The sequence below is a fragment of the Macaca thibetana genome, chromosome 8 (assembly GCF_024542745.1).
Source record: "Macaca thibetana thibetana isolate TM-01 chromosome 8, ASM2454274v1, whole genome shotgun sequence".
Lineage (NCBI taxonomy): Eukaryota > Metazoa > Chordata > Mammalia > Primates > Cercopithecidae > Macaca > Macaca thibetana.
In genome coordinates this window covers 104,335,413-104,362,608 of record NC_065585.1, presented here as the reverse complement: position 1 = coordinate 104,362,608, position 27,196 = coordinate 104,335,413, and the positions used below count along the sequence as shown (strand labels likewise).

Genomic DNA, 27,196 nt, shown 5'->3' with positions numbered 1-27,196 from the left:
CCTCTAAAACACGCTACAGAGTATAGAAAGATCTAAGGAGTTAGAGAAAGAAAGAAGGGCAGCTAACACCTTTTGCTTTCTTTAAGATTAGACATGCTAAGTTTCATGTTTCAATGGTTCATGTTTTCTCTTCAGGCCATTTTTTCTTTTTTTTTAGATGGAGTCTCCCTCCGTCACCCAGGCTGGAGTGCAGTGGTGCAGTCTCAGCTCACTGCAACCTCCCTGTCCTGGGCTAAAGTGGTTCTCAGCTCATTGCAACCTCCCCCTCCTGGGCTCATGTGGTCTCGTGCCTCAGCCTCTTGAGTAGCTAGGACAACAAGCGAACACCACCAGGCCTGGCTAATTTTGCATAGTTTATAGAGACGGGGTTTCACCATGTTGACCAGGCTGGTCTCAAACTCTTGATAAAATAAATGATTAATTGTGGCATTTTGGTTTTCAAAATGAAGATTGTGTTTAAAATGCAAAAGAAGGAAAGAAAGTTATATGTAATCTTCCTATATTTAGCTTTTATTTTACTTTGTTGGCAGTCTGGGTAAACAATTCATAGAGGACAGAAGACTTGGTTTCTAGTCTTGGCCTGAAACTTTTAGCTGTCACAGCTGGGGGATGCTATTGGCACCTAGTGGATGGAGGTCAGGGATGCTACAAAACATTCCACAGCACACTGGACAGCCCCTTTACAGGTTGGAGGTTTATACAAATAATGTTAAAGCTCTTTTTTTATATGAACGTGGAAAAATGTTATTTTGGTTCCCATGAGAAAGCTATTTGGAATTAAAAAAAAAAAAAAACAACTAAAGTGAATTGGGGGAAAATCTATGCAGGATATGAACAGGAAACAAGAAAAAAACCTGACCTAGAGATAAGAAAGGAATTTTGGGAAGAAAACACAGGAGGGAGGATTTTCATACAATTAGTATGTATTATTTTGATCGCATTCCTGAAGTATGTGCATTTGTTATGATGTTTTGGAACTTTTTACGGCATGGCTTTAATTCAGAAAGTGGTTGCTTGGATTTTAGAAGCAAGATGTCAATATCAGAATAACAGCTCTTACATACAGAAATTATTTCAGGGTGCTATGATTTTGAAAACCTTTTAAAAATAAATGGTTAGTTAATGGCATTTTGCTTTTCAAAATGAGAATTGTGTTTAAAATGGAAAAGAAGGAAAGAAAGTTACGTATAATCTTCCTATATTTAGCTTTTATTTTACTTCGTTGGCAGTCTGGGTAAAAGAGTCATAGAAGACAAAAGACTTGGTTTCTAGTCTTGGCCTGAAACTATAAGTAAACTAACTTTGCCTGTAAAGTAACTGAACCTGTTTCAAAATGAAAGCTCTTTAAATACCTGCCTGCCCATAAGAACTACAGATGCTTTCTTTTTGGAGGCATTTCTTTTTCTCTGTTATGTTTGCTTCTGAGTTGTAATGAAAACACTTCAGTTTGGTTCTATATTGTTTAGTTTCTAGTGTAACAGTTGTCTGTGTCTATCAGCATATATATTCTTTCTTTTTTTTTTTTTTTGACAGGGTCTCCTTCTGTTGCTCAGGCTGGACTGCAGTTTCTTAATCATGGCTCACTGCAGCCTTGATCTCCCAGGCTCAGGTGATCCTTCCACTTTAGCCTCCTGAGTAGTTGGGACCACAGGCATGTGCCACCATTCCCCACTAATTTTTAAAGTTTTTTGAAGAGACAGGGTCTTGCTCTGTTGCGCAGGCTGGTCTTGAGCTCCTGGGCTCAAGTGATCCTCCTGCCTTGGCCTCCCAAAGTGCTGGGATTACAGGGTTGAGCCACCATGCTCGGCCAGCATATATAATCTTGTCTGTAATGATTTACTTAAAGATAATTTTTTTTTTTTTTAAAGTGAAAGCATGTTTATTAAGAAAGTAAAGGAATAAAAGAATGACTACTCCACAGGCAGAACAGTGGCATGGGCTGCTCAGCTGAGTATACTGATAGTTACTTCTTGGTTATATGCTAAACGAGGGGTGGATTATTCATGAGTTTTCTGGGAAAGGGGCAAGGATTTTCCTGAACTGAGGGTTCCTCTTCTTTTTAGACCATATAAGGTAACTTCTGGGCATTGCCGTGGCACTTGTAAACTGTCTTGGTGCTGGTGGGAGTGTCTTTTAGCATGCTAATGTATTAGAATTAGCATATAGTGAGCAGTGAGGACAACTGGAGGTCACTCTCATGGCCATCTTTGTTTTGGTGGGTTGTAGCTGGCTTCTTTACCGCAAACTGTCTTATCAGTAAAGTCTCTGTGACTTGTATCTTGTACTGACCTCCTATCTCATTCTGTGACTAAGAATGCCTGACCTCCTGGGAATGCAGCCCAGTAGGTCTCAGCCTTATTTTACCCAGCTTCTATTCAAGTTGGAGTCAGTCTGGTTTGAATGCCGCTGACATATTTTCCCTCATCCTTTTACATGGGAACCTTAATCCTAAGGATTGTAGAGGAACAAAGATCTATCTTCTGTGACTTCTTCAGGCTGAACAGGGGCAATCATTCCTGCCTAACTATAGGGTATCCTGTATCCAGGGTAGAGAGGAGCTCGGTCACACAACGTCAGTATGCTGAGGGCCATTCACAACTCTTTGAGTTCTGTTGAGTTCACAACACAAAAGGTGATATCTAGAAGATTAATAAGATTAATAATTAATAAGTGTTCAATTTAAGAAAACATTCAGTAAGCTTATCCTGCATTCCCACACAAAGATTACAATAGCAATACATTTCATGACAGTAAAGCAAAATAAGTAAAATTATTCCAAGTAAACTAAATAGAAAGGTGTTCCATGAACTGGGCAGTTGTTGGAACCAAGCTGATATAGGGTCATTAACTGATTCCAATATACGCCCAGAATTAGAGTACTGATCCAGATGTTAACATTAGCCATCCCTCTTGTTTCTTCTGAGCTGCAGTTAGAGGTCACTGATTGCTTCACGGAAATAAGCAGAGTTAGTTCAAATTGCAGGGAAAAACTCAAAAACAACTGATGAGACTAGAATTTAATGACAGGTGTACCATAGTTCTTGAAACATAATTTTTCTCTTTCTTGTCCCCCATTTGCATTAAAAACAAATCATGATAGGACTGATAGGATATGATAGTTTGCAAAATAAGCTTTAGTCTTATTATACTTCACCTGATTATTTGAAATAAGTGCAGTAAGAATAATTATTTGCCACATAGGCACTTTTTAATTGGCTTTGATGGAACTTTGTTCCATAAGGAATCTCAGATAAGACTTTTTTTGAAGCTGAGCTCAACCATGGGTTTGCACAGTTAAATACAGGTATGAGTTGGGTAAATTCCTCTCCTCTGAGGTCCCGAGATAACTTGGTGCACCTGGGCCTGTAGATAGTGACATTCTTTATTTACAACAGATCAGGAACTTTGTACAGGGACCGTGTAGACAAGATACATGGCCACTTTTCTCAAGGGGCTTTTATTGGTTCTGTAAATCAAGTTTGATTCCTTAAAGGAAAGCACAACATTCCAGTCAAAACTTGGTAAAATAACCAGTTTCTCCAGTTGTGTCCTGTTGCAAAAGAAAACAGATTCTTAAAGAAATATAAGATGCTGATGGGTAAAGAGTTTAAAAGCTGTTTATACATGCGTTATATTGGATATGATATAATTTATGGTTTCTTGCTTGCAGCTGTTTGTATCTTTATTAATCCCAAACCAGACAAAGTTATAAACATTTTATATACAATGTTATCTTGGAAAAAGTTAGATGTAGATAATTCATCTTAATCTATATTTGAGAAATCTGAGGGGTATAAGGAAACTAATGAGTGAATGAACATATAGATTGGATCAAAGGAGGAGAGTATGAGAGTAGGGAGACCAGGTAAAAAAGTATAGTCATCTAGAGGTGAGGTTAGTAAGGGTTAAGCCATTAGTAATAATGCTGGAAGAAAAAGAGGTTGTGTTGGACTTGTCGAGAGATTATGTATTGGACTCCAACGTGGTGTGTCTTCCTAAGAGATTTGTGTTGGCAATTTTGATTATACTCAATTTGGATTCAAGTGATGACTTTAGAACCCAGGCCCTGCTTAAGAAATCATGATTCCGTGCTGATAGACTGAACAGAATTGGAAGTGGGAGTAAGTCTGCATGACTTTCAGAGTTCTTAACTGTTAACAAATTTTGTATAAAGTTTGTGTTTTTGTGATGGATTAATGGCTATAATTTGAGAGCATGGCTACATTGTTGAGTATATGTTTGTTATATTTGTTAGAGTTAACCCATCAGATAATAAAAGTACCTTTTCCCACTTACAGTCCTTGTCCATTTAATAAATGTCTTAGTCTGTGTTGCTATAAAGGAATACCTGAGACTGGGTAATTTATAAAGAAAAGAGGTTTATTTGATTCGCTGCAGGCTGTACAAGAAGCATGGCACAGGCATCTGCTTCTGGAGAGGGCCTTAGGCTGCTTCCATTCATGGCAGAAGGGGAAGTGGAGCTGGCGGGTACAGAGGTCACAAGGCGAGAGAGGAAGCAAGAGAGATGGGGGAGAGAGGCTCTTTTTAACAACCAGCTCTTGAGGGAACTAATAGAACAAGAACTCTTTCTCCTTCCCTGGCCCCTCAGGGAAGGCATTAGTCTGTTCATGAGGGATCCACCTCCATGATGCAAACACCTGTTACTACACCTCACCTCGCAACACTAACACACTGGGGGTTAAATTTCAGCATGAGATTAGAAGTCAAACATACAAACTATGGCAGTAAGTATTTAGTAGTATCATCCGAGAGGATGTTATTCATGCTTGGTGAGGGGGAGGAATGGGAGATGAGGGAAGGGTGCTAGACTCTAGGATGTCTTCCCCCATTTCCCCACCAAACAGTTCTTTTCTTTCTTCTTGTGTTCATGCCTTAAGATTTCTTTTGAGAAAAAAGGGTTAGGGTTTATAGCTAAAAATGTTTGAAATGATTGCTACGTGTATTTATAATGTTTGGATAAAGACTGGTATACTTTTTAAAGAAAATACATTTTCCTCCCTCATACTTACCTAATGCATTGCTATTTTCATGTATTAATACAACTTTATATAAAAGTACTTTTATTAGATGCACATTATAATATGGGAATGTAATATGGGAATGTCAGGTGATTTTTCTGTGATTTGAACATTCAGCTTTTGATTTTCATTATATTGTGTGCCCACGTAGTTTTTCAGTTTCACTTATTATATTTGTTATTGCCTTTTCTGTAGGCTTTCAACAGACCTCACATCTTTCTTCTTATGAAATTATAACTCCTTGGAGATTAACTAGAGAAAGAAGAGAAGCCCCTAGGCCCTATTCAAAACAAGTAAGTTGTATCTTGAGAAATAATGTGTTTAATTTTTTTTCTTTTCTGTTTTAGCACAAAGGTGTTATTTGTAGCAGTGATCAGTTCAGTGAGTTATTACTTGGCTGTTACTTAGCATAGCACAGCTGTGTTAGTAAAAGCAACATATTGAGCCTTAATATCCTTTTTTTTTGAGATGGAGTCTTGCTCTGTCGCCCAGGCTGGGGTGTGCAGTGGCGCAATCTCGGCTCACTGTGACCTCCGCCTTCTGGGTTCAAGTGATTCTCCTGCCTCAGCCTTCCGAGTAGCTGGGATTACAGGCATGCGCCACCATGCCTGGCTAATTTTTTGGTATTTTTTTAGTAGAGACAGGGTTTCACCGTGTTGGCCAGGCTGATCTTGAACTCCTGATCTCAGGTGATCCGCCTGCCTCGGCCTCCCAAAGTGCTGGGATTACAGGTGTGAGCCACAATGCCCAGCCAGTATCTTTTTTTTTTTTTTTTTTAAAGACAGTATGATCGACTCGAAACATAACAGAATAAAATAGTTAAAATAGAATTCTATCACTAGGGTAGGGTGCTGATTATATACATTTTAATTGACAGGCAGTGGTCACAGTGATTTTTATTATAATAAGAATTGTAATTCTTATTATAATTATATAACCTGACTCAGTTTGTGATAGCTAGAACACTTTATACTATATCTTCACTGACAGTGGAGAGTGCTAATGTGTTAAATGCATATATTTTATATTAGGGGATATTTACGAAAATACAGGTTTTATTTCCATATTGGAAGAAACTAACTGTGCTGTTAATGGGGTAATCAGTGCACAAAAATTATTTTTTGTACTATTCTTTTGTAAAGTTTGTTCAGAAATAATCTATTTGGACTTTAATTTTATAAGTCTTTCAACTTTATAGAGGTATAATTAAATTTTAGTATAATTTAACAACAGCAGGTAATAAAGCATAGAATTTAGCTTATTCTGAATTATATTAATATCTGAATTGCTGATACACTCAGAAATGTAAGGCAGCTTGCCTGTTTTTTAGGGAGTGGGCATTGTAAAAAGAACACTGGAGTTGAGGATCAGGAACTTTTAGTTTTGGTCCTCCCTGTGAGTACCACCACCTACTAATTGGGTTGGTCACTCAACTCCATTTACTCCTGTCTAACTGAGGAGTAAATGACTCTAAGATCTCTGTAGAAGAATTTGTACATTTTACTTGTTTTTGGTTTGAACTGGACAGCCTACCGTTTGATTATGTTTTTTCTTAGAATAGAGTTAATCAGTTAATCTGTTTGGGTGCGATCTCGGCTCACTGCAGCCGCTGCCTCCTGGGTTCAAGTGATTCTTGTGCCTCTGCCTCCCAAGTAGCTGGGACTACAGGCGTGTGCCACCATGTCCAGCTAATTTTTGTATCTTTAGTAGAGATGGGGTGTTGCCATGTTGGCCAGGCTGTTCTCGAACTCTTGGCTTCAAGTGATCTGCCTGCCTCAGCCTCCCAGAGTGCTGGGATTACAGGCACGAGCCACCTGTTTTCCTCCTTTTCTTCAGTGAATGGTAGACTTTCAGCCTAGGGACTGTGTTTTCTACTTTTTTGTGTCTCTGATAGTATCTTCATTTAGTACTTCCCTCATTGATACTTGGGATTGTCATAAATAACTGTCATTTTTATGCTTTGGTAAATATTTGGAGAAGTGATATGGTCAGTGCATATTGAACTGGATTTTGCTCATTCAACAGTGAATGTAATTTACTCATTCAAAAGTATTTATTGAGTTACTGTTGTATGCTAGGTACCATTTAGCTATTGGGGATATGGCAGTGAACAAAACAGACAAAAATTTATGCCCTTGCATGAATGCAATCTTGTATTCTATGGAGCTTGCATTCTAGTGAGTGGGGGACAGAGAGAGACAAAACAAAAACAAAAACAAAAAACCCCAAAACCAAAAATGTATATAACTTCAGATGGTGATAAATGCTGTGGAGAAAATTAAAGCAAGAAAAGGGATGGGAGGCTGGATATGGTGAGTTGCTGGGGAGAGGATTGCATTTTTCAGTAGGATGGCCAGGGAAAGCCTTACGAGAAGGTAGCCCTTTAGTAAAGACCAGAAGGAGGCAGGTGAACAATCCAGGCAGATACTTGGGGGAGGAGTAAACTATCACAAAATAATCTTTGGTCTCTAAGATTTCTTTTTATTTCTTTTTATTTTATTTATTTATTTATTTATTTATTTTTGAGACGGAGCCTTGCTATGTCATCCAGGCTGGAGTGCAGTGGCCGGATCTAAGCTCACTGCAAGCTCCACCTCCCGGGTTTACGACATTCTCCTGCCTCAGCCTCCCGAGTAGCTGGGACTACAGGCACCCGCCACCTCGCCTGGCTAGTTTTTTGTATTTTTTAGTAGAGACGGGGTTTCACCATGTTAGTCAGGATGGTGTCTATCTCCTGACCTCGTGATCCGCCCGTCTGGCCTCCCAAAGTGCTGGGATTACAGGCTTGAGCCGCTGCGCCCGGCCCTCAGATTTCTTTTTAACAGACATAGCAGTGATGTTTTTACGTCATGTGATTGTCTAAGAGAGAATGATAGAAAGGCACATGATAAAGCTGTAGCAATGGAAAGAGCTTGGTGGTTTTGATGGCCCACTGGAGATTGAGGTAGATGATGAAGGGTTCTTGGCGTCCCACGCGGGATGTGGAGGTAGAATGACAGGATCCGTAGTTTGGTCTAGCGCTTAGAAGTCAGAGGCAGATGTGCTGTGGTGAAGGGGATGATTCTGTTTCTTGACAAAATGTTAACCGAGCCTGGAAACAGTAGGGAATATTAAGTAGACACTTCTGATAATGTTAGTTGTCGAGTCCCTTCCTGACTTTCTTTTTTATTAAAGAGCTAAGGCAAAGTCAGATCTCTTAGTTCCAGAGATCACATTAAGCACTTGTGGCTAATGGCATGGTGAGTTACTGGGGAAGTTGTTTCAGAGTTGCCTGAGGTAGAGAAGATGATTCCATGAATTGGAGGATGTGTATATATGTTACTTTAATTCCTTGACTCTAAGATGTCATCAATTGTGAGACACACTATATTGTTTTATGTACCACTAATAAAGAGACAGAAGTGGCCCAGCGGGGTGGCTCATACCTGTAATCCCAGCACTTTGAGAGACCACATGGATTACCTGAGGTCAGGAGTTCAAGACCAGCCTTACCAATATGGTGAAACCCTGTCTCTACTAAAAAATGCATAAATTAACCAGGTGTGGTGGTGGGAGCCTGTAATCCCAGTTATTCTGGAGGCTGAGACAGGAGAATTGCTTGAACCCGGGAGGCAGAGGTTTCAGTGAGCCAAGATTGCACCATTGCTCTCCAGGCTGGGTGACAGAGTAAGACTCCGTGTCAAAAAAAAAAAAAAAAAAAAAAAAAGAAAACAGAAGTGGTGCTGGTTAGACTGCTGTGCCCTTGTATGATGTATCCCTGTTTCAGGGACATTAATATGAGGGAAAAAAGCATGTTTTAGAATTGATGAAATGAGGTAAGCCCTGTAATTCGTATCATAAAAGGAGTTGAATTTCTTTTCAACTTTATATAACCAGAACTAGGGATAATCTCTTGAAACCAAGAGTGTCATTTCATTTAGACAAAAGCAGGAACTGTCTTATACTGTAGGTAATACATTGATGGACTTGAGAAGATAATCCCTGCAGTTATAGCTGAATTAGAAATGAATTTGAGAAGAGTTAGATAGACAAGAAGGTTACTTTCCATGATCAGTTATGAAAGGAAGGAAAGGATAATCAGAGTATATTTTTTATTATTTAAGGATCGACACAAAGTTCTTCTATTAAACTGTTCAGCCAGTACCAAATTATTTTAATTCAGAATGGAATTTCCTGCATCTTATAATTGAGATGTTGTTGAAAAGTACTTTTCAAGATGATGTTTTATTCTTCTTTTCTCCTTCTGTGCATTTAGGTATCTTATGTTATTCAGGCTGAAGGAAAAGAGCACATTATTCACTTGGAAAGGAACAAGTAAGACATTTAATTTATTTTGGCTTTTCAGTAATGTTTTTCCAATAGTATATTGGTTTTGTTTCTAGTTTGATATGGTTTAGTGGATCCTGAACCCTGGGATTAAGCAGATTTAGCTCTTCATATCTGTGCTGCACAGTGGCAGCTGGCTGGGCAGGCAGTAACTTCCAAACAGGAAAGAAGGCAGAGACCAAAGCCAAGCACCCCCTAGTTTATTCTTTCCAAATGCATCACTAAGGGAGCAAGGGCTACACATGTGTGGGGGAGTTGGGGAGAAGGGGAGCCCGCAGTGACTGGACAGGGTCCAATTATTGGAAAGACTAAGGTTCCACCGGCTACTCCCATGCCTACTCACATAGACTTTAATAAAGGTAAAGGATATAATGCATCAGGACAAAGAAAGTGCAGGCAGTCATCAAGGCACGACCCCCAGGGTCCTGTTTCAGTTGCACAGATGTGCTTTGCCTCCAGATTATGAACTGCTGAGATATGTGTGAGGCATCATATTTTCTGGGGAGCCCAGGCACAAGTTTACTGAAGATATCTTTTCTACCTCGCTGATCATGTAGCTAAAGTCAGGCTGTGTACCTAACTGAATCAGATAAAAACCTTCCATTTGTTCATTTCTAGTCAATATAGACAGGCTGGGCCCGGGTGCCTCCAGGGGAGTTTTGAACTTGAAATGACATATTTATGAATCACACACTTAGCACATTGCATCCCTGACCTGTCCATAAGGCCTGGAGATAAGCATACAGCTGCTGCAGTCCTGCTGCAAGAGAACCTGATCCTCATAAACATGCTTGATGCCACTGAACCTCCTTAACATGGAGTGAGGCTTTGGAAATCAGGAATAATTGTTTCTTTCAACAGTTGAGACAGAAATTTGCCTCCATACTTAGGAGTTTAATTCTTATTTATATAGAACTTTTAGAAAAGAGTGTAAAAAACCATTTATTTTTCTTCTGTAAATATGGTATCCTGTCAGTAACCCAGTTTTTACTTTTCCTGTGAGTTGTGTCTGAAAAATTCAGGGACATTATTTATGTTGCCTTAAGTTTTTTGCAGCTAGCATTTTATGACCATTAGAAAAAATGTGTAGCTTAATGTTACATATTATTTATGAGTAATGTACACTATTTCAGAGTTGTCTGTTTATTAGCTTTTTTTTTTTTTTCTTCTTTTTTTTTTAAGAGACAAGGTCTTACTCTGTTATCCGGGGTGGAGTGCAGAGGCATGATCATAGCTCACTGCAGCCTTGAACTCCTGGGCTTAAGCAGTCCTCCCACCTCAGCTTCCGGAGTAGCTAGGACTATATGTGTGTGCCTCTATGCCCAGCTCATTTTTTATTTTTTGTAGTGACAGGGTCTCACCATGTTGCCTAGGCTGGTCTCAGACTCCTGGCCTCAAGTGATCCTCCTACCTCAGCCTTCCAAAATGTTGGGGTTACAGGCATGAGCCACTGCCCGCCTGTTTATGAGCTTTTAATTTTATAGTAGCACATTTTAAAATAATAATTTATCTGGTGAAAATTCTTATTTACTCCAGCTCGTCTCCTCTAGAGATAATGCCTTGTGAATCATATCCTTAGTTGTAGATAGATAACATATATTTAAATGGTATTTTATTTCTCTTCCAGAGACCTTTTGCCTGAAGATTTTGTAGTTTATACCTATAACAAAGAAGGGACTGTAATCACTGACCATCCCAATATACAGGTAATATATTTTCCTCATGATCCCATAGCAAATTTTAAAACAATTATAATTTAAAAATGAGTTCTGTATAGGCACTCAGGACTGTTACATTGCACAGCCCCACAGGGCACCTTTAACATTATGATATATGGGTTATCCTGGGAAAAGTGGGTGCATTTCTATGGACTAAGCTGTACCTTACAGCTCTCCCGGTACTCAGTAGTTAAGGTTTTTTTTTAAAGACTAGGAAAATAAATCTTCTATTTAATGGTAATCCTCACTGATGATGGGGAAAATTTGATATGTTTTGAAAATAGGAGTTTTCGATTTTTTTGTTGAAAGTTAATATCTGTAAAAGTGAACTTATTAAAACATTTAATTCGTCGTTAATATTTAGTAAAGAAAAACACTCGTTTGGCGTTACGTGTTCTAATGTTCTAAATTTTTTCTGAAAATAAGTCTTTCCTAAAAGAGGTGTGGTCCTGTCTGGATCAGAGAACAGAGTACTCCTGGGGACAGAGCTGGCCAGAATACCGAAAATAATTGGCAGATGTCAAATTTGGCTTTATGTGTTTATTACTAGGCATAAACATTTCTAGTTTTGTTTGAGTGTTTTACAGTCCTTTTTGGCACTTAGGTATTATACATTTTTTTCTTTTGCCATGGTTTTCATGAGAAATCTTTATTCCCATTACATGTTTTTTTTTTTTTTTTCTTATGTACTTTGTAATACTTTACTAGGTTGAATTGTTTCTGTTGGTTGTGCACTTTTTGCAGCATTCTTCAAATAAATAGGAGGCAAAAAAATCTTTATTTTAGATTAATTATTAGTACTTACAAAAACCAAGGAACTGCTGACTTAGGCCTATCCTCTTCTGGTCCACTATCTGATTTCTTTATCTTAGTGCATTATTGGTCCATTGTTTAATAGCAAATTAGTAGAGGAGTTTGAATTTACCTTACAGCATACACCAGATAGAAAATAACCCATCCATCCAGTCATGCATCCAACGATTACCAAGGCAGAAGGCCAAACACAGTGTAATTTATGTCACTTGATAAAAGCTGTAATGGTAAAAGGCATTTTTTTCCTTGTAGAGGTTTCTTGGCATACTTTCTTCGGACATACACTGTTCGGGCTTTCATTTTGACTCATTATTTGCTGATGAAACTCTTTTAATCTGTTTGTGCCTTGGTATGTTCACTTTAAAATGTAATAATAGTTAACATTTTATGGATATATTGGGAAACTTAACTGAGTTAATATATAAGATGCTTATAACAGTCTGACAATTTTTAACTCAACGAATATTATTTGTTGCTATTATTTAAAGTATATGCTGTTAAAACTGCTAAAAATCAATTTTAATTATATAGAAACTTATGTAAGTATTATTTTATATAATACTTACGTATCATAAGTATAATAGAGTTGTTATGCTTTTCTGGCTGTTTGAAAAATGTCAACCAAGACAGACGGAGTCTCACTTATTTCTTGGTTATTTAATATTGTTCAGGTAGATGAAAGTATGATTGTAGATTTGAAATACAAATTAAAACTTTGATACTGTAATTTTTTTAACATGGCCAGACTGTCATGTATGGTAATGACATATACTTTTGTCCATAAAATGAAATTAAGTTTCACTGAAAGATTTACGTACTTTCCCCTGGGGATTCTATTGCTTAAGATTAAAGTTTGTAAAGCATCATCAGTGTCTTCCACAGGGTCATTTTATACAAACACAGTTTTAGTGAGATGTCAGCCGGCTGCTGTTGGTTCTTGGATCGACTGTGATTTAAAATGTTGAAGATGACATAATGCGTCTTGTTCTGCTTCTAGGCTGAAAGGTCACTGAGGCAGAGCTGTTTGTACCTTGTATTCCCTGGAATTCTGCCTAAACATTTGTGTACTCATAGGGTGGTAGGAGATAGTCTGCAGATGGTCTAAAGAATGCCATGTGATACTATGAGATGCCAATAATATAAATAAAACTTTGTAGTTGACTGGCCTCAAGTAATTTTGTTAGCTCTGCAATTTCTGTGATGATTTTCAGCAATGTAGCAATATTTGAAGATAATACAGTATTTTTCATTTAGAATCATTGTCATTTTCGAGGCTATGTGGAGGGAGTTTATAATTCATCCGTTGCTCTTAGCAACTGTTTTGGACTCAGGTAAGCAATTTCTTTTATCTTCTTTTTTTTCTTTCCCCTGTGTCTTACCCTTTTTCCTATTTCTGTCTCCAAATTAAATCCTTTTGGGCACTTAGCAAAACTGGAATTTACTTTGATGTTACTGAACATTTTTATAGCTGTGTTTCAGATATCCTTGACATGTTTATTTAAGAAAGTATTATAGTTGATTAGTTTTAATATGTAAAGAGGAAAATTTTTTTGAGACCACTAAATCATTTTTGGTATTTAAAATAAAATATGCTTTAAATTTCTCTAGCACTTTATATTTATAAAATTTTCACTTGTATTATTTAAGACTTGTATTTAAGTCTCATTATGACTGTGAATAAGAGCTCATTATTTCCGTATTTAGGTGAGCAAACTGAAGTTCAGATAAATTATATTACACTTCAAATTAAGTTATAGTATTAAAATTACATTCCTTGAGGTCATAACAACATGGCACTGTACTGGTTGGTTGATTGCATGATTGCTTGAACTAATACGTATTAGTTCTATATAAGATGAATATGATTATCTTCACTTAAGTATTAACACTTATTTAATAGTTACTGTGTGCCAGGCAATATGTTTTGTGTGTTTTGTGCTTATTAAGTAATTTTGTTTTCAGAACAATCCTTTGCAGAGTGCAAACCAAGGCAGAGTTTAAATACCTTGCTGAGAGTCCTGCAGCTAATAGAAGACATTTGGAATTCGAACTCTTGTCCTCTGGTCCAGATGCCACATTCTTAATCACTACTTTGTAGTACCTTCCATTTCTCGTAGATCACTCAGGGAGGTTAAGTGACTTGCAGGCAGTGACCCTGATAAGTAGCTATTTGAGCTTTCAATATAGGTCTGCCCCAGCCCTGTCTGTCTGATTCTAAAGCCTCTATTTTATTCTCTATATCATGCTATGCCTACTTACACATTTAAGAAGTAGGACTTGAACTTAGGTTTTCTGATTCCTTTTGTATTTTCTTTTTCTTAAAATTTGTATGTGTGTAATGCAACATTCAGAGGACTGCTGCATTTAGAGAATGCAAGTTATGGGATTGAACCCCTGCAGAACAGCTCTCATTTTGAGCACATCATTTATCGAATGGATGATGTCCACAAAGAGCCTCTGAAATGTGGAGTTTCCAACAAGGATATAGAGAAAGAAACTACAAAGGATGAAGAGGAAGAGCCTCCCAGCATGACTCAGCTACTTCGAGTAAGGAAATAACAATTTTTCATGGCTCAGACTACCATTTTAGAAAAATCATGTGTTTATTCATGAAACCAATACTATGAGTAGTGTTTTTTTTTTTCTTTTCTTAATTTTGCCAAATGTATGCCAGACATTGTGATAGGTACTAGGGGATGAAAAGATGAGCAATATACAGTTCCTGCTACCAAGTTGAGTACAGTTTAGATTCTGTGGGTTTTGGAAATGAGGGCTTAAATCTGCAGCAGTGCTTACTGTGGCCTTGGCCTCCTGGGCTCAAGCAATCCTCCTGCCTCAGCCTCCCAGTAGCTACTACTACAGGTCTGTGCCACCCACCGTGCCTGGCTAATTTAAAAAAACTTTTTGTAAAGATGAGGTCTCATTACATTATCGAGGCTGGTCTTGAACCCCTGGCATAAAGCAATCCTCCTGCCTCAGCTTCCTAGAGTGCTGGGATTACAGGCATAAACCACTGCGCCCAGTGCAAAAGAGTTTTTCTTTAGGTACCTCTTAGACAACTCGAATGGTGATTCTTGAACCCTAGATTGGAAAGAGAGACATGGCTTTAGGACTTTAACGACTTCAGGTGTGTTTCAAGGACACTCTCATCCCTGTTTAGAGACTGCTATAGCACTTCATGATTTACTCTTGACATGGCTGTCTCTTAGACTGAAATTGTTCTAGGACTAGATCAACTTCAGCTGCAGGGATTGTACCTTTCTATGAGATATGTTGCTGCCTTGAAAGAGGCATATTTTTAATTAACTTATACTAGTTGATGGCATTATTTTTATTGCCTCTCCTGCTATCCACTCTTTTGACTTGGACTATTCTTTTTGACTTTAAACATTGGAAAACATTAAAATTTTTGCTTATTCTACTTTGCATGAATTTCTGTAAAATGACAAAACTAGTCATTTTTTTAAATGGCAACCTTGTTCTAACTTCAGCTCTGGGATATTAGTGGCTATGTTTTATCTTTCAGCATAGTAATGGGGTTTTTCATTAAAATGTGTGTGTGTGCATGTGTGTGTGTGTGTGTGTAGTTTTGATTTTAGAAAATTGGTAATGCTGCTTTGTAAACTTAAACCCATTTTGTCTGTAACTAGCATTTTTCTCATATTAGTGCAGATAACAGGTAACACTTCAAAAACATTTTTTTCCCCTCAGACATAGTTTATCATCACTTAAAGTCAGTAGCAGAACTGGACAAAGTTTTCATAACTAAGAAGGAGATAACACTTCAAAAAACATATTTTTTACTATCTTAATGTAGGATGTGTTAAGTAAAATAATTTTATGATGTTCTTAGCAGACATGAAATAGGTGATGAGAGATTAGGATGTGATCATGGCCTTATAACTTTTTTGCCTTTATGATGTTTGTGTTTTTGACAGAGAAGAAGAGCTGTCTTGCCACAGACCCGGTATGTGGAGCTGTTCATTGTTGTAGACAAGGAAAGGGTAAGATTGGTGACAATTTTTCTTCTTTTCCATGAAAAAGATATGAGAAATGAGCATTTAATGAAGGAAATATAAACTACAGTTTGTATTGATTTTACTTAAATAATGATTTTAAAACTAAAATGGTTTTTTTCCCTTAAACCTTATACCACCAGAATACCAACAGAAGCTAAATGTAGCAAAATGTGACTGCCTTTAAGTTTATTTTTTATTAATGATTTTTTTTCGTGTTCTTGCTGATGACTTGCTTATGCTGAATTTTTTGAGTGAATCTGTACTGCCTATCAGGCTCTTGAGAACTTTTCAGATTACTTTAGTGGGCTGTGGCTCTAAAAGGTTTGGCTTTGTTGGCTAATAAAATTGCTTTGCTTTCTAGAATTTGAGATAACCTATATTGCACTTTAAGAGATGGAAAACCTCCAGGTCCTGGCATGCTTTAGAAGGGAATAGTATTAATTTCCGTGTACAGGATCACATGAGGGCATTTTCCTTATTTATACTTAAGAAACTGAACTAAGTGCTTTGCTTTAACTAAGAGAAGTAATGTGTCCCTACTTTGGCATTTACAGGATTATCAGTTTTAGAGGTAATGGCTATATAGTTTATTTTCATGTTGGTTTTTTTGTTGATATAATAATACTTCACATATTTATGGGGTACAGGTGAGTATTTGTTACAACAGCTGTGTAATTTAAAATAGAGAGTATTTTTAGTGTTTTGACTTTTACTTCCAATTTTGTTGTCAGTGTGAAAAAGTTACTTGTGGAAACTTACTATGATTGGCAGTTCCTTTCTTGTAAGCTGTAGAGACAGTTTTGAGGTTTTTTTTGGTTTTAAAAAAATTCCTTGTTGTATGTAGGTTGGAAAATAACAAGCCACTCCAAATAACTAATTTGGAGAATATATTAAGAGATAGACTCGGATTTGTACATTATAGGTTCATTGCCCTCAAGTGGCAGAAGGAAAAGCACATGGAATATGAACAAGTGTGAACTCAGCCCCAAACAGTGGGCAGAAAGCTTCTGTAGAAGAATGTTTTGGACAAATCGCAAAAGTCAAGATTCAAATGTTTATCTCGGCCAGGTGCAGTGGCTCACGCCTGTAATCCCGGCACTTAGGGAGGCTGAGGCGGGCGAATCACAAGGTCAGAGAGGTCGGAACCATCCTGGCTAACATGGTGAAACCCTGTCTCTCCTAAAAATACAAAAAATTAGCCGGGCATGGTGGGGGGCACCTGTGGTCCCAGCTACTCGGGAGGCTAAGGCAGGAGAATGGCATAAACCCGGGAGGCGGAGCTTGCAGTGAGCTGAGATTGCGCCACTGCACTCCAGCCTGGGCAACAGAGCAAGACTCAGTCTCAAACAAAACAAAACAAAACAAAACACAAACAAAAAACACAAAATGTTTTTCTTCATTGCTGTCTCCAGATGTATTTGTTATATACAGATAGAAAATTGTTAAAAAAAAAAAAAGGTTCAATTTCAATCAAGCCCTGTCAAATGTATTAAATTAAATTTTTTTTCTTGTGTAGGAGAATCATGATTAGATCCCTAACTGATAAAATCTGATATATTCTGATATCATAGAGCAAAATCATAAATCCTTTAAAAATTTTTCTTCTGCTAAATTGGTTGTATAAAATAATGTTAAAAATAGACATTTGAGTTAGCCAGGTCTCAAAGAAAAATTAGTCATATTTATTTGGCTTAAGATGGTTAAAGTTCTGTATGTTTTCATCTACATATGATTTTTTAACTAGCGATTATTGGTTAATTTCTCATTTTTAATTCAACCCAGCATTTAGAAATGGTTTATTGGTGCTGATCTGTAAGCACTCTGGCTGTTTCCGTACCTCAGTTCTGTTTTCTGTATGTCACTTTCTTTTTTCTGTCCATAAATCTTCTTCCACTACGTGGAAGAAGTCTCTCTGAACCTGTTCTGGTTTGGAAGCCACACAATTATTGAATCAGTCATTCCTTGCTCAACTAAAGTCTTAAATTTAAAAGAAAAAGGTTTATTGGTGACATCATTAGCCTAAGAGGTGGAAGGGTCAGGAAGTTCTTTAGATTGTCTTTTATTCTTTTCTGTCTGCATTTTGATTGCTTAAAACTCTACCTTTGTGAAATGCTTGAAAATACTTTTGCATTAAAATAAATAAAGGGAACAGTAAGAAGATAATTTGTTTTAAAGTTCTACTAATTTGGAGAAAATGAAGACTTCAGTGCTCTTTCATTATTATTCACTTTACCTTTTTACCGGTTTTTCTTTTATTCCTATCACTACAATGTAACCTTTAAATTTCTTAATTTGAAATGTTGATAAATGTCTAAATGCTTCAATTTTTTGTTCAGAGGAAATATTTGGATTCTTATCTTCATTTTAACAGACACATTTTTATTCTTGTTTTTTTTTTTTTTTGAGATGGAGTTTCGCTGTTTCTCCCAGGCTGGAGTGAAGTGGCGGGATCTTGGCTCACTGCAACTTCCGCCTAGCCCTCAGGTTCAAGCAATTCTCCTGACTTAGCCTCCTGAATAGCTGGGATTATAGGCACCCGCCACCACACCTGGCTAATTTTTGTATTTTTAATAGAGAGAAGGTTTCGTCATGTTGGCTAGGCTGGTCTCGAACTCCTGACCTCAGGTGATCTACCCTCCTGGGCCTCCCAAAGTGCTAGGATTACAGGCCTGAGGTACTGCACCCGGCCTTACATTTCTATTCTTAAACTACTTTGGTGATAATGATTCTCCTTCTTTGCTTTTCCAGTATGACATGATGGGAAGAAATCAGACTGCTGTGAGAGAAGAGATGATTCTCCTGGCAAACTACTTGGATAGTGTAAGTTGTATTTTCTATCAACCAGGGTGATTCTGTCCTATTCTTTCAGTCTCGGAACAGACCTTAAAAATGTCTCATTTTGAGTTCTGATTTTCATAGGGCCTCAATGGCTCAGTCTTTGAGAGGTCTGCTTTCTGGTTTGTTTTGTAACTCTTTTTAATGTTTAAAGGAAAGTACCAGTGTAGAAAGACTTTGAGAAGAGCAAGAGATTTCTTATTACCATTTACTTTATCTTCAGAGTAGCTAGACTTAGGTGCTTTGGCATTTATGGAAAGATCTTTGAATTCTTGTCGAATGCATCTTATTTTGAATAAGGCTGCCTTCTACCCTGAAAACATGATACGACAATATTTGTGTGTGTGTGTTTGTGTGTGTGTGTGTGAAAGAGAGAGAGAGAGAGTTTGGTTTGAGATTTTGGAGTTCATCCAGTGGGAGATACTAAAGAATTCGATATATGTTCTTATAAAATAATTTTATCTACAAAGCTGATATGAACACCAAGCGTGATAGTGATGATAATGATGACGATGATGATGATAGCATTCACTTGAGTACTTACGGTGTGCTAGACACTGAGCTAAGTGCTTTACATTTATTAACCCATTTACTCCTTACCATACCCCTATGAAATTAAGAATTCCACAGTCCTTTTTCTGAAACCTCTGATGTACCTGTGATTAAAATTTTAGATAAAAGTTTAGAAAAACAGTGTGATTCACTCTGTATATAACACCTCTTGGGGTAGCACCTTGTAATCAGACTCATTGATATTTCTTCAGTGAAATATAGGAGTATTTACATTAAATGGGTTAAATGTGGACTGTGAATTGGCTTGCATTATATCAGGGCAAATTTTGGAAACAGTTTTACCAAAAACTTAATTTCCAGAGTTTGTCAGATTTTAGAATAGAAGATAATAAGGATTTTGAATCTCTGTTACTATCATTTTATGGTTGAGGAAACTGAGACTATTGAGAGGTTAAAGTCTTATTGTATTTTTTTTTTTGAGATGGAGTCTTGCTCTGTTGCCCAGGCTGGAGTCCAGTGGCACAATCTTGGCTCACTGCAACCTCTGCCTCCCGGGTTCAAGCGATTCTCCTGCCTCAGCCTCCCAAGTAGCTGGGATTACAGGCGTGCGCCACCATGCCCAGCTAATTTTTCCATTTTAGTAGAGACAGGATTTCACCATATTGGCCAGGTTGGTGATCCACCTGCCTTGGCCTCCCAACCGCCCAAAGTCTCATTGTGTTAAAGTGAAGATTGTTTTTTTAGGCAGGGAAGTTTTAATTTAAGTAGCTGTGTTACTTCATGTGGTTAAAAGATTTTTCTCACATTCTTTACTATATTTTATATACTTTTATTTCTCTCTTCCCAGATGTATATTATGTTAAATATTCGAATTGTGCTAGTTGGACTGGAGATTTGGACCAATGGAAACCTGATCAACATAGCTGGGGGTGCTGGTGATGTGCTGGGGAACTTCGTGCAGTGGCGGGAAAAGTTTCTTATCACACGTCGGAGACATGACAGTGCACAGCTAGTTCTGTAAGTATTTTTTTTTAAACTACTGTTAATGAAATGATCAAAATAATAATTTTTGCTTATTTTCTTGCATTGGAATTGTATTCTTTTGAGGTTTTGGGTGTTCATTTAAATGAGGAAAACTTAGCTTGATGTGGCATTATCATGAAACCTCTTCTGTCTTAGATTCCTGTCACCTTTCTCCCATGTCCTCCTTTTTTCTTGGGTTTACTTCCTCATTTGGGTATAGTGTGTTTTCTACTAGTTTTTTGTGAGCGGATATATGGAAAGAAAGCATTTTGACCTCGTGAGTGTATGAAAATATGTTTTCCCAGTTTCGGAACAGAATTTAAAATTTATCTTAATTTGAGTTCTGATTATTCTAGGGCCTAAGTAACTCAGTATTTCCTAGGCATGCTTTGAGTTTCTCTCTTTTTTTTTTTTTTGAGACAGAATCTCACTCTGTTGGCTAGGCCAGAGTACAGTGGCACGATCTTGGCTCACTGCAGCCTCTGCCTCCTGGGTCGAAGCAATTCTCCTGCCTCAGCCTCCCGACTAGCTGGGATTGTAGGTGCCTGCCCCCACCCCCGGCTAATTTTTGTAGTGTAGTATAGACAGGGTGTCACCATGTTGACCAGGCTGGTCTTGAACTCCTGACCTCAGGTGATCCACCCATCTCAGCCTCCCACAGTGCTGGGATTATAGGCGTGACACTGGGTATAAAATTCCATGAAATCCTTTTTCTTCACGATTTTGAAGGCATTGCTCTTTTGTCTTTTTTGTCCCAGCATTACTATTGGGAAGTCTGAAACATTCTGATTGCTGACCTTTTGTATGTGGCCTGTTTTTCCCCTGTCACTGGAAACTTGTAGGATCTTTTCTTGGTTCCCAGGTTTCTGAATTTTCCTGATGATGTGTTTTGGTGTGGGTCTTGGTTTTCAGTAAAATTGTATGCTCACACATCCTTGTACCAGTGAGAATACCATCTAGTTCACTAAATACTAAAAGGAGCAGGTGTCAAGCATACTCACTATGCCTTGCCCAACCACACCCACCAAACTATCTTAACCCCCTCTGTTTGTGTGGTCTCCGTCTGTCCTGTTGGAGACATTTCCCAGATACTTGATGATTTTTAGTTGTTTGTTTACAGTTGAGAATGGGGTTCTGAAAAGGTTTTTGGAAGCCTTGAGTCCATGAGTGCATTTTGGAAACTATGAGTTCACTATAGGGTGGTCTGGCTGGAATGTTTCCTTGTCAATCTGCTTGTGTCAGTACTTCTGGTCATCTTCTCCTGGCTGGTCAGATGGCCCAGAGAAGGATTTATCCATTCATTTAAAATATATTTATTGGGTGTATACCCCAGGCACTGGGACATAGCAGTGAACAAAACTGGCAAAAATTCCTGCTCTCATGGAGTCCATGTTCTGGTGGAGGAGATTGGCCATAAATGAGATAAATAAGTACATATAGTATGTTAACCAATGATAAGTGGTAAGGAGAAAAATAAAACAGGGAGGGTAGATATAAAAGCATTGGAGGAATGAGGTTGAATTTTGAGGTGACATGGCCTAGCCAGGGAGATGCCTTCTGAGTAAAGACCTGAAGGAGGTGAGGGAATGAGTCTGGGTTATATTAATATTAGGGAAGAGAGGTCCAGGCAGAGAGAACAGGTGCTGAGGTACAGGTGTGTAGGGTGTGGTTGGGAATCACACGGGGCCCATCCAGATTTTTTTTTTTTTTAAATTTTGGAGACAGAGTCTGATTCTGTCACCTAGGCTGGAGTGTAGTGGTGCAGTCTCGGCTCACTGCAACCTCCGCCTCCCGGGTTCAAGTGATTCTTCTGCCTCAGCCTCCCAATTTGCTGGGATTACAGGTGTGTGCCACCACAGCTGGCTAATTTTCGTATTTGTTTTTTTAGTAGAGATGGGGGTTTCATGATGTTGGCCAGGCTGGTCTCAAACCTCAGGTGATCTGCCCACCTAGGCCTCCCAAAGTACTGGGATTGCAGGCATGAGCCACTACTTCTGGCCCATCCTGACTTTCACGTTCACCCTGCTCACTGCGTGCAGCTGCCCGTGTAAACATATTCATTTCCTTCGTTATCTGTCTCTCCTCACTAAATTGTGTGAATAAATAAACCTAATGTGTTTTAGGAGAGGTTTCATCTAGAAGGTAAAAAGAAACAAACTTGTCTCGGTATCCAGAAAGTGTCTTCATTTGTCTGAAAAAATTAATAAGAAGGGGATAAGGCATAATTATATTCTGATTTTAGAATTTTTTTTTTTTTTGCCATTTTTCTGCCATGATTTGTAGGTTCTCCTAATCCAGTTGAGATTATTCATAAAATAAAAGCAACATGTCCCTTTTTTCCCCAAGAGCATTTTTTAACTTTTACATTTTCATTTAGAAAGAAAGGTTTTGGTGGAACTGCAGGAATGGCGTTTGTGGGAACAGTGTGTTCAAGGAGCCACGCAGGCGGGATTAATGTGGTACGTTGTTCTTGATGTTTAACTTTGGATGTTTGCACTGGGACAATATCTAGCATTTATTGACTGTGTACTTCCTCTCCTGGTGCTTAAAACGATAGTTTGGGTGTTATGAGGAACACAGTAGAAGTGGCAGATGGGTTCTTTCCCTAGAGACTGGGTCAAGTTTTTAAATATGTATTATGTGTTTATTAGCTTTTTTCTTTTTTATTTATTTTATTTTACTTTAAGTTCTGGGATACGTGTGCATACTGTGCAGGTTTGTTACATAGGTACACATGTGCCACGGTGGTTTGCTGCACCTATCAACCCATCATCTAGGTTTTAAGCCCCATATGCATTAGATATTTGTCCTAATGCTCTCCCTCCCCTTGTCCCCCACCTCCTGACAGGCCCCAGTGTGTGATGTTCCCCTCCCTGTGTCCATGTGTTCTCATTGTTCAGCTCCCACTTATGAGTGTAGCTCTTTACTTTTTATGGGTGAGGAAACATGTACTCCATTTTAGATAATTAAATTAGAACCATCAACTTGTTTTCCTATAAACTACCATGAGTAATCTCTTGGTGCTAAAGTGGTTATCTCTTGCTTGAAGGATCCATGTCCATCATCAGTATGTGATTCATGTTACTTTCTTACTAGACTGAAATGTATAAAGACTGTTGTTGGATGCTTGATTTATCATATAGGCTGTCAACAGTGTAGTGAATAAATTTCCATTTGTGAAAAAATAATCTGAGCAGCAAAACATTTTCTTTGCGTTCAGAAACCTAATTACTACCTTCCTGTTCTGAACAGTTTGGGCATATCACTGTGGAGACATTTGCTTCCATTGTTGCTCATGAGTTGGGTCATAATCTTGGAATGAATCACGATGATGGGAGAGATTGTTCCTGTGGAGCAAAGAGCTGCATCATGAATTCAGGAGCATCGTGAGTACTTGGGTTCTTTTTTCTTCTCCTTTATATGGTATTATAGATCCATGTTTCTTACACTGTGAGGGATATTCATGTCTACATTGGGAAAACAGGAAATGTTATTTCTGGTTCGCTGAAATTAATTACATGACACACCAATGATAAGTCTTTTTTATTTTTTCCAGCCTTTTAGATTCAGGGAGTACATGTGGAGGTTTGTTACCTGATGTATTGCTGAAGTCTATTTTTAATTTAATAATTCCAGAGAGCTTTAAGAAGGCAACACTTACATAGACACAAGTATGTAACTACACTCTTCTGTAAACCAATTATAGACTGAAAGTGTAAGAACGTGGCAAAGTTTATATCTGAATTAGAAATTAGGAGGGAGTTTCTGCTAGGTTCAGTGTGGATTAGATTACATTGAAGGACTGTGTAAGAAATTTCTTCACAAACCTTTTTGAGAAAGTGCTGCATTGTCACTGTAGGTAGAAGAGATCCTGACATATTTCTATTTACAAACCCTGTTTTATAGAGATAAAGGTGGGAGGCAAGACAGAGAAGAGCAGAGAGAATGGTTAACATTTATTAAGCTCTTTTTATGTGCAGGCACTGTTGTAGGCTTTTAAAAGGTGTCCACTCACTTAGTACTTATCAGTGAAATGAGGTGCACATACTTTATCTCCATTGCAGATGAGGAAACTGAGGTCACACATCCAAACTGCTGACTGGGATTCAAAGTCAGGAAGTCAGAGCCTGTGATCTGATCTTAGAACCCTTTCCTGTCCCAGAGCTAAAAAATAATTATAATAGAAGGTCCCGTGGTGGTTGGGCATCAGAAATGTAGATTTCTAATGCAAATTCATTGTAATGCCAGCGAGGCTCCTTCCTGATTTAGAAGGCAGGAGTCTTAAGCAGAGACCTGAACCTAACTGTAGTGCATACGTGTGTAGCTGCTGAGCCTGAGTGAAAATTAGATATGAGAGATGGTATCTTTAACAAATACAGGACAGACATGGTGGCTCATGCCTATGATCTCAGCACTTAGGGAGGATTGCTTGAGACCAGGAGTTCAAGACCAACCTGGGCAACACAGTGAGACCCTGTCTCTAAAAAAAAAAAAAATTAAAAAATTAACTGGGTGTGTTGGTGCGTGCCTGTAGTCCCAGCTACTCAGGAGGTTGAGGCAGGAGGATTACTTGAGCCCAGGAGTTCAAGGCTGCAGTGAGCTATGATTGTGCCACTGCATTCCAGCCTGGGCAACAGAGCAATACCCTATTTCAAAACAAACAAAGAAACAAACACACATGAAGATTTCACATAGGGAATATCTGTGGCTGCAAGTGTTCATGCCCCTTCCCACCTCCCTCAGGCTCCTGAAGCACTGACAGAGTAATAAAAACTTCTGTCAACCAGCCTTTCAGCTGAAGATCTGAGTGGACAAGACAATTTTAATCACATGCTAGTATAAAGGGAAGCACTCAAGCAGAATTTACAGTTTTTGAACAAATACTAGGCTCAAAAATAGATATGGAAGAGTTAAAATAGTACTTACAAGAATTCATGCTTCATAAAAAAAAAAAATTAGGTACTTAAGGAAAGTCATATGTTTGTAAAAGATTTCCTGTAGGAGAGGGAAATAAATTTAGGATTTGCTTTGGCCAGCAGTGAAGTTGAGAAAGACGTCAGTTCAGGGAAACAAGAAATGAGTAATGAACAATGAGGTAAGTCAATAGATTAAAATAAAAAAGAAGCATTCAGAGGTAAGGAGGGAATGTTATGAAACAGTGCCATAGTGGAATTTAATATGGTATAGGGAGCGATGAAGAGTGGACCCATACTTTATTCACCAACTTGTGAAACATTTATTGAGCACTGACTACCTGCTAGACTTTGTTCTCGGCACTTGGAATACCTCAGTGAGTTAGATCGACTCACCCTTCAAGGAGTTTACATTTGAGGGGGAAGACAATCTATAAACCTAAGAAAATCGATAATAGAGAGTGTTAGAAGGCGATAAGTGCTATGGGAAATAAAATAGAGCAGAATGTGGAGGATTGGGAGGGCTGAGGGTAGTGAAACAACAGAACAGGCCTCAGTATGACAAAACTGGATGTTAATAACAGAAACCTGAGTGAGTTGGTATTTAAAACCACTCCCCTAAAGTAAACCCTGTGTCAAACAGACTTATAATTAAAATATTTTGAGGAGAATGGTATTTTGAATATTATATTTAAAACTTAGTGCATATTGACATTTAAATATGAAGATAACATAATCTCAAATTTAAGGTATCCATCATTTTCCCCAAGGGAAGAGCCAAAAAAGTGTTGTTGTTGTTTGGTTGGTTGATTTGAATGTGTATAAACTTGCTAGGGATACAGTAGATAGAAAGGGAGTGAACTGTTTGTTACTGGATCTTGGAGAGTCTCTGTAGCTACAGGGGAGACTGACCCCATAGGAGTTGAGGTAGAGGGACACTGATGACATGAGGACACTGATAACATGAGGTAGAGGGACACTGATAACACTGATAATAGAGACGATTCCAGGGGAATTATTCAGCCTTATTCTCCCAGTGACTTCTTATCTCTTGAATAGAAGTGGCCAAAGTGAGTACCTATGTCTTGTCCAGCTTAGTGGGAAAGCTTTTGATTTTTCACTGTGGAGTATGATGTTGGCTGTGGGCTTTTCATATATGGCCTTTATTATATTGAAGTGATTTCCTTCTTCCTAGTTTGTTGAGATTTTTTGTTGTGAAAGAATGTTGAATTTTATCAAATGCCTTTTTGGCACCTGTTGAGATGATTATGTGACTTTGATCCTTGATTCTGTTAACGTGGTGTTAATACATTTTTGTGTGTTGAACCAGCCTTGTATCGCAGATATAAATCTCACTTAGTTGGAGGGCCTGATGTTTCTGATGTGTTGTTGAGTTCTATTTGCTAGTATTTGTCTCGAGGATTTTTACATTTATGTTGCTAGGGATATTGACTTATAATTTTCTTTTCTGGTTGTCTCTTGTCTGACTTTGATATTAGGGTGATGCTGGGCTCATAAAATGAGTTTGGAAGTGTTCCTTCCTCTTCAATATTTTGAGAAGACTTTTTTTTTTTTTTTTTTTTTTTTAGCAGTTTTAGGTCCGGAGAATAATCAAGAGGAAAGTAGAAAGACTCCTCTCATACACTTTCTGTCCCCACACTTGCATAGTCTCCCCATTTCAACATCCCTAAACAGAGGGGTATGATTGTTAAAACTGACGAACCTACATCGACACATGTGGACTTCTCAAAGTCCATACTTTATGGTTCACTCTTGGCGTTGTGCATTCTATGGGTATGGACAAGTGTATGATGATAAGTATCCCTCATTATGGTATCATACAGAATATATCCATCGCCCTGAAAAATCCTCTGTGCTCCACCTGGTCATCTCTCCCTACCCCTTCAACCCTTGGCAACTGCTAGTCTTTTTACTGTCTCCGTAGTTTTGTGTTTTCCAGAATATCATATATTTAGAATCATGCAGTATGTTGCCGT

At 38.1% G+C, this 27,196-nt stretch overlaps 1 protein-coding gene and 1 non-coding gene across 2 annotated transcripts in view; one reads left to right on the top strand and one right to left on the bottom strand.

Moving 5' to 3' along the window:
- Window positions 1–27,196, top strand: part of ADAM9 (ADAM metallopeptidase domain 9) — a 113,066-nt gene that overhangs the window by 6,003 nt on the left and 79,867 nt on the right. The window contains exons 2-11 of the mRNA XM_050801305.1: window positions 5,235–5,332; window positions 9,295–9,353; window positions 10,993–11,071; window positions 13,151–13,227; window positions 14,248–14,443; window positions 15,835–15,900; window positions 18,664–18,735; window positions 20,111–20,280; window positions 22,664–22,745; window positions 23,539–23,672. Coding sequence (XP_050657262.1) covers window positions 5,235–5,332; window positions 9,295–9,353; window positions 10,993–11,071; window positions 13,151–13,227; window positions 14,248–14,443; window positions 15,835–15,900; window positions 18,664–18,735; window positions 20,111–20,280; window positions 22,664–22,745; window positions 23,539–23,672 — 1,033 coding nt within the window. The remainder of the gene's footprint in view (window positions 1–5,234; window positions 5,333–9,294; window positions 9,354–10,992; window positions 11,072–13,150; window positions 13,228–14,247; window positions 14,444–15,834; window positions 15,901–18,663; window positions 18,736–20,110; window positions 20,281–22,663; window positions 22,746–23,538; window positions 23,673–27,196) is intronic.
- LOC126961917 (small nucleolar RNA SNORD38) lies at window positions 15,599–15,667 on the bottom strand. Its single transcript, XR_007728497.1, has one exon. It is a non-coding gene; the product is annotated as a small nucleolar RNA SNORD38 (small nucleolar RNA).